The 7,989-nt window shown below is 39.8% G+C and overlaps 1 protein-coding gene across 1 annotated transcript; it reads left to right on the top strand.

Annotated features, from left to right (window-relative positions):
* The first annotated feature begins 3,404 nt into the window (after positions 1 to 3,404).
* Positions 3,405 to 7,467, top strand: LOC125381080 (cytochrome P450 3A19-like). Its single transcript, XM_048397275.1, has 3 exons — positions 3,405 to 3,775; positions 4,903 to 5,053; positions 6,784 to 7,467. The coding sequence occupies exons 1-3, from the start codon at positions 3,639 to 3,641 to the stop codon at positions 6,877 to 6,879; spliced, it is 384 nt and encodes a 127-aa protein (XP_048253232.1). The 5' UTR covers positions 3,405 to 3,638; the 3' UTR covers positions 6,880 to 7,467.
* The last annotated feature ends 522 nt before the right edge of the window (positions 7,468 to 7,989 follow it).

The raw sequence follows: 7,989 nt of genomic DNA, 5'->3' as shown, positions 1-7,989 counted from the left end.
ATATAGACGGAATCGTACTACGGACTATTGGCATAGATTTCTTATAAATCTGAAAGGATTTTGGCGCCCTTATTTCATTCCTGGATTCATATTTCGATCTTTGCATAAATATTCAGAATGATAGAAATTACCCCCAAGACTGTATGACCGAGTGTTGGTCCGAGATTCAAAGCGCGGCACTGATTAAGTTTTTAAAGTTTTCTTAAAGTTGTCCTGCGTACTAACAACAATCCGCTTGAAGAACCATAATTTGAAAAAATTCTAAAAAAGGATCTTGAGCGATGGTGCTGTCATGTTTACACACACACAACAGCAGGAACATGTTGTTTACGCGTATGCATAGAAATGTCACAAATGCCCATATTTGGGCATATATCATTATTTATGCACAACCAGATTTGCAACCGGTTTCAGTTTGGTATGTTAACGAACGGAATTTGTTATGTATTCAAACTTAATCAGCATTTCACATAAATATATATATGAAACGTTAATGTCACGTTAACGAGAATGCGCCGAACAGATTCCTTTGGGTGCAAAGGGAACATTACTCACGTAAAACTATAAACTATTTACTGTTTAAGGTATACTAACTGTTTTCTGGCGTTGACGTTGCATATTCAACATTGATACACTTTTTTATCAGCTATTTCATTCCATATGCCTTGGACACAATTGCAAGTACATCTTTTGGGGTTCAAATAAACTCCCAGAAAGATCTTAGCCGCCGCCTTGTCATCAACGCAACTCAGATATTTAAGAGTGGATTCTTCAAAAGAAATTTATTATATCTATCTGGTAAGAGGCAAGAAACGTTTCCACTTTCAATGTCAAACTAATATTGCAGCCATTTACAATGGGCAGTTAACATGACATTTTAATATGTAATGGTCGAAAATGTTGTCCCCAAAATCTATATTGTACCTTTAGCACAATTAACGGGGCTTATCTAACTGGTGATACTATAATATTGTGGAATGGGTGACAAGCAAGAGTCAAGCATTAGTTACAAATGTAAAGCCATTGTAAAAGTGTACAATACATTTGGGCCATGTATTATGAATTCAATGTCTTATTTCATTATGCTCTAGTTAGTATGGTTTTTTTTTCAAATAAAAGATTACGCCATTATGCGATATAATCGATTATTTTCTCAGTTGCGTTTCCTGTCATTAAACCACTGCTGGGGATTTGTGGAGTATGCTCTCTTAAACCAAGTGCTGTCCAGTTTTTGACAACGTTAGCAAAAACTATTATTGACGAACGAAAAAAGCAGCGAGATGCACAAGTAAGTGGTCATTTTCATGTAAATTTCTATTAAAAGAACGTAGACTTGATAGCAGGACCATAATGTTTAGCAAGTAGCCTCATACTATCACTTTCATATTGTAGAAAAACATGGATTTTCTTCAAATACTGATTGACGCAGAGGAGAATAATGTTCTTCAAGGAACAACAGCTAGGTGTGCATCTAAACGTGAGCATTAGCTAAAGGGTTCTTCTTACACATTGTCAAGAAGTTTCAGTGTTGCATTTATTCTGGTATTGTTGTGTGTCATAGATTCAAACAGGATTATTCCCAATGCAGTAGCTCTTTATATTTATTCGCCACTTTCCAGTGAATAATACTGATTATTCTTTTGTTAAATACTTAAGATGTATTAAACATAGAATGTACGTTTTATCTTCCAGATATGTCATCAGATGAAATGTATGCACAGGGTATACTCTTCCTTGGCTCCTTTGATGGCACAGGAGCATCTCTCTCCTTCCTATCCCATGTCCTGGCTACTCATCCCGATATTCAGAAGAAGCTTTTGGAGGAAATACGCTCATTAATCGGTGATGTATGCAATAAACATTATTATATAACGCTTAAGATGGCATAAAATCACATGTTGATGAAAAAGTACTGTAAGTCCCCATGGACCCTAGCATGGTGATCTACCTTCAGCTGCTGGCGATCTATAGCCCTTTTTTATATTGTACCGTTATATATAGTGATATCTTTTTATAGTTGTATGCTATTTTAAATATTAATCTGTGATATTCTAGTAATTTTACTGTCCATCGATGACAGGTTTTAATTTAGTTATAATATATGAATTAAAAAGTATAATTTCTCGTCACGATATGGCTGAAATATTGCCGATGTGACGTAAAGCTTTAACTCACTCACATGTTGATGAAAGTTTAAATATCAGTGTAGTTTTCAGTTCCATTATCACCACAGCATCAAGACCAAGCAGATGTTTAGTATTGTAAAGACCAGTATCCATTTCCTTGACATCTCTTATCAGGAAGCTTCATGTTTGCAGTTCCACTGAATAACTCTTTGACTGCACTTTATTTTGGAGGTTACACTACTCGCTTGAAACCGTAACAGAACTAGAATGCATGATGAATTGCATCCAACATATACAAATACAAAATCGGTTAGTTGCAACCATGGTGAGCATTTCATTAGAACACCATTACTGTGACATATACCAGGCCAAAAGGTGTTTTTTGAGCAAGAGTCATGGGGCGTTCTTTAAAATCGCCGTAGAGGGAGCTTGCTCGATTGTACCTCAAAAGTTGTGAAATAGTAGACACCAAAGGCGGGAACTGCAGGAATATTGCAAGACTTAAAGGGGAAATTGACAATTGGAAAGTTGAAGTCATCCCTCGCTTCCCGCATTATTGTGGATAGTTTTTGCTCACTCTGAACCATTATGCATAGATCTAAATATGAATCAGATGAGGCAGCATAACTACTCACTTTTATTTCTTGCTTAGGTGGGTAAATGAATGGAAGCAAATTGGCTATTGAACATCATTAAACGATATCAGATCATCGATATATGGAAAGCTGAAATTGAACGTCTTGACCAATTGCCAGTGTTTTGAGTTGCCAGATCCGACTCGTATGCATAAAGAAAGATCAGCAAGAAGGGGGGCACAATTGGTGCCCACGGGGATGCCAGTTTCTTGCCTAAATGTCCGATATTAACAGTGCCATACTTTCATGCTCATCTGTTTTTGCAACAGGAGGAACCGACCTATGAAAAACTACAGGAGATCGAATATCTTGATCACTTCATCAGAGCAACACTTCGCCTTTTCCCTCCCATACCCTTGTAAGTAGTCTATGAGATTTTAAGTGATTTTATTAAGTTGGTTGGTTGGTTTGTTGTTTAACGCCACACTCAGCAATATCCCAGCTATATGACGGCGTCTGTAAATAATCGAGTCTGGACCAGACAATCCAGTGATTAATATCATGAGCATCGATCAACGCAATTGGGATCGATGACATGCATCAACCAAGTCAGCGAGCCTGACCACCCGATCCCGTTAGTCGCCTTTTACGACAAGCATAGTCGCCTCTTACGGCAAGCATAGGTTGCTGAAGACCTATTCTACCCCGGAATCTTCACGGGTCGATTATTCGAGAACTTAGAGACCGAGCATTTCATATTCCGGCGGGGGCGTGGGTGTCTGTTGAAGTATTGGATTTTGTATGGAGACGAGATATATTTTCAGCTGAAGCTGCAAAATCAGATATCTGGGGTATAATTATTTATATTTTACTATTATTTTTTCTGCGACAATTTCACCCATAACACTGTGTGCTTTACACATCTTTTAATTGGAGAATGGGCAGAGAAACAGCAAACGCAATTACCATCAAGGGTTACACATTCCCCAAAGGTTCAATTGTAATCGTGCCATTGATGGAGATGCAAAGAGACCCAGAACATTTTGATGAACCAGATGCCTTTCAGCCCGATCGGTAAGTATATGCAATGGTTTTATTTTACGAACAGTGGTAACCATACATGCATGTGTACTTGACTGGTGTAATTATGAGTGAGGGAGTTTGAATTTAACGCCGCTTTGATTAGTACGTATTCAGTTATGTCATGGGGCGACAGTGGGAGGAAATCATAGATGATGCTGATAAAAAGCTGTTTACATCTGTGGTGCTGACAAGCATAGAAACATATTCAGGACCGATCTGGAACACTAACTCACGATTATAGGTTTCCGCCGGAACACCTAGGGGATGCAACTCTGCACAGTGAGTGAGTGAGTTTGGTTTAACGCCGCTTTTAACAGTATTCCAGTTATATCACGGCGTGTCAGCTTAATGTGGGAGGAAAGCCCGAAGTGATGTAGGTCTCAGACGTTTACCACTTCGGTGAAACCCACGAGCACGGATATGGTGCTGACAAACCTAGAAACATAATCGGGGCGAACCGGGATTCGAACCCACAATCATAGATTTCTGGCGTGCCTAAGGGACGCAACTCTGCACAGCGAATCGCGGCGCCTTAGACGACTGGGCCACCCGTGCCCCCCTGCACAGTGATATGTAGCCCCTCAGATGACTCGGACAGATAGCAGGCACAGCAGTGATAGATGTAAAAGAAGTTGTTGTAGGTTTATTGACGTCGTAGTAGTAGTAGTAGTAGTAGTAGTAGGAATTAAGAGTACCATTTATAGTTCAGGTTGATTTCAATAACAGGAGTAGAATATGGATAATTATCATATTTATTAGTAGCAACAGATTTATTTGAAGAAATGTTAGTATTAAGATTTGTTTGCAGTTGTATTATTAATGGAATTATAGTAATCTTTTAATAAGGTGTTTGTATTAGAATTATTTCATATGTAATAGATTTAATTAAATGTGTCATAATATGCAGGGAACATTAGTTGCCAGAACTAGAATGTATGCTAGAAACTTTAACTGTAATGATTAAGTAAAACTCACATACATAAATGGGAGAACAGAAATACAGTGTTATTCAAAGTACCTGCTTCAGGACAAACTACAGTAGAACACAAACAGTATCACTAATGAAATATTTATTAACTATCACATAAACTTATAGTGCATATTTTCCTTGTCCTCAGATGGAAAGGGAACATTAACCCACTTGCATGGCTTCCATTTGGCTATGGTCAACGCCAGTGTCTCGCAGGCAGATTTGTCATGTGTGCGTTGAAGATTGCCCTCATCCATGTCCTCAGAAAGGTCAAGTTCGTCAGACCGCCTGATATGCCTGTGAGGGTGTTTTGCTTCATCTGTGTTTCTAAAGGGATATTAGGCTCTGGCAAAATGGCTGTTCTAGCAAGTTTCATTCAGGTCATTCAAAAACCACTTTGCGTGTCTGCCAACTAATGTGTTGCATATAAATAAAAGCGACAAAAGCCTTTCCATAATCATAAGAAATATCTGCTGGAAGTGGAATCGATACATGAGCACGTGTTTATGAATCACTTTCAAATAGTGACAATACAAGGTGTTTTTGTGAAAAGATGAGCGTATGGTGTCATACGGGTGGCACCTGTAACAAAAACATACAAAGTCAAGTCAATTGTTCTCTATAAAATACACGGGAGCATATGGTACAAGTCACAATAGGGAATTGCTTTGGACATCATATTTGTCACAAATGCGTCAAATTTGGAAATGTTCTCCACATGTCTACGATAAAACCTTTTGAAAGCTTTACTGAGGCTGGTCTCCTATAGTTCTAGTTCAGGTGGATTAATCATTGGATGGTGATTGAACGGACATAGTGTCCTAAACATTTGAAGATATAGATGTAACTATACTACTCAAAATTTGATAAGGATCACTAGGTGATATGTGTGTAAGTTACCACAAACATAACAAAAGACATGACTCTGACTCAGAAACGTGTTTAATCATGTTATGAATGAAAATGCATGAACGGCATGAACTTGTATCAATATGGAATGTTTGAAATCTGCAAACACCAAAAGGCATTTCATTAAAAAATGTTAACAGCAAACAAGAGAAAGAATTACACAGTTATGAGGGATAGTCCATCATTACACTTAGTCGATGAAGTGTCAATATCGAGTATGACCTCCCCTTGCATCAATGACGGCCTGACAACGTCGAGATATGCTGTCAACAAGCACCCGGATGTTCCCAATGGGAAGGTTGTTCCACTCTTCCACGAGGGCATGTCCGAGCTCTGCCAAAGTCGTTGGTTGTGCTCTACGGCGTGAAAGGGCAACCTGCAGCATGTTCCAGACATGCTCAATCGGGTTCAAGTCCGGCGAGCGCGCTGGCCAATCCATGCGGACAATTGTCTCCTGCTCAAGGTACTGCTCAACCACCCTGGCGCGATGAGGACGGGCGTTAGCATCCATCAGGATGAACTCAGGGCCAACAGCACCAGCGTAGGGTCTGACGTACACATCGAGGATCTCATCCCGGTACCTCACCCCCGTCATTGTTCCTCTCTCCAGGACATGAAGATCTGTCCTTCCATCTCTGTTGATTCCACCCCAGACCATAATGGAACCACCACCATAACGGTCATGTTCACTGATGTTGGCATCATGGAAACGTTCACGTTGTCGTCGCCACACCCGCTGCCTCCTGTCTGTAAAGTCCAAACAATACCTGGACTCATCGGTGAACATAACTGGAACCCAATCGTTCCGTGTCCAAGTGACATGATCTTCAGCCCATTCCAATCGCTCCCGCCGGTGTCGAACTGTCAGGGGGATTCGGACACATGCCCTTCTCGAGTAGAGACCTGCATTGTGAAGACGATTCCGTATCGTCTGAGTGGACACATTCACCCCCGAGGCGTTCAGGAGGTCGTTCCGTAGGTTAGTTGCTGTCCAGAAGGGATGACGTCGTGCCTGAAGAGCCACAAAATGATCTTTGCGTTGGGTTGTCGACCTCTGTCGACCTCAACATCGTAAGTAAGATACAGATGTTTAAAGATTACATGAGATGCTTCGTTACAGGAAATGTTGGAGCTGGACTGCCTAACCATAGGACGACTTGTGCCAAAAGAAGCCATCAAGCTCAGGATTGAACACCGGGACAAAGCCCAAACATAGCATTTGTGATACTTTGTTTAAACCCGGATCAGCATGTATTATTGTATTCCTACTTCCTTGATCTATTATCAGTTGGTATTAAGAACAGGGTATGACAGGGAACTCGCCAGAGAGTTTCGAGTGTAAAAAAGAAAGGTTCAGTATTTGTCCATTTTAACACGTTTTCTGTAACTTTAGAATCTAACATTTCCAGTTGACCAAAGGACCATTGACGTACCTCACCCATTGGGCAATCTGCATCCAATCAGTGAGAACCTCTGAGTTAATTTATCATTTTGAACTTTCATTCCCTGTGTTCAAAATTGATAAAAGGATTACATCTGATGGCTAAATATCCCACATGTGATAATTATATGTATTTGTATATTAACCAGACACGAAGCGTTAACTACACGGTGGAGCTTCAGTTGCATACAGCAATGTAAACTTGAAGGTATATATCTTAAACCAGATACACGTATATAATGTAAAAATATTTATTTTATTGGATACATGGTTAACTTGCGTGGCTTGTGAATGTCTCAAAGAGAAATGACTTGTACAGCATTTAGCCTAATAAGCCTGGATTATAAATAAACGAGACAAACTCTTTCCACAATCATATGATCTTGTTACTGCAGTAAGGCAATGTGCGGTCATCGTGAAGACATCTGTTGGAATAAAGAACATTAAGAAGAGTGTCCCTTTACCAAACACATTTTATTTCTGTCTTGTTAGGTCGAATGAAGAGACGTGTCCCTTAGCCGTCATGGGATCATTGAGGCCCTATTGCATCATTGAGAATACCATTGGTTGACATTGAAGCTTGTAAATATTCCTTCATCCTGCACTATTTGAGACACGATTTTCACCAAAACAACAAAGTTTCTAAGGGGGATACTGATCTGACTTTAAAGTGAGTGAATATTGTTTTACGCTGCTTTCAGCTGTGTTCCAATATATATTACGTCGGGGGACATCAGAAACGGACTTCACACATTGTACCCATGTACCCACGAGCACATGTGTGTTCACCACAGGTTTCAGTGATTGATTTGCCAACACGGTACAATTATAGGAACTTTCATTATGAGCGGCGCCTATCAATCGACTTCAATGTGAGTGAGTGAG

The sequence above is a fragment of the Haliotis rufescens genome, unplaced genomic scaffold (genome assembly GCF_023055435.1).
Source record: "Haliotis rufescens isolate VD_foot unplaced genomic scaffold, xgHalRufe1.0.p SCAF_17, whole genome shotgun sequence".
Classification (NCBI taxonomy): Eukaryota; Metazoa; Mollusca; class Gastropoda; order Lepetellida; family Haliotidae; genus Haliotis; species Haliotis rufescens.
This window is presented reverse-complemented; position numbering and strand designations above follow the sequence as displayed.

Coding starts and splice junctions, on each gene's coding strand:
- LOC125381080 (XM_048397275.1), top strand. CDS start 3,639: ATGGGCAGAGAAACAGCAAACGCAATTACCATCAAGGGTTACACATTC. Junction 3,776..4,902: donor GATGCCTTTCAGCCCGATCG/GTAAGTATATGC, acceptor CCTTGTCCTCAG/ATGGAAAGGGAACATTAACC. Junction 5,054..6,783: donor TCAGACCGCCTGATATGCCT/GTGAGGGTGTTT, acceptor GCTTCGTTACAG/GAAATGTTGGAGCTGGACTG.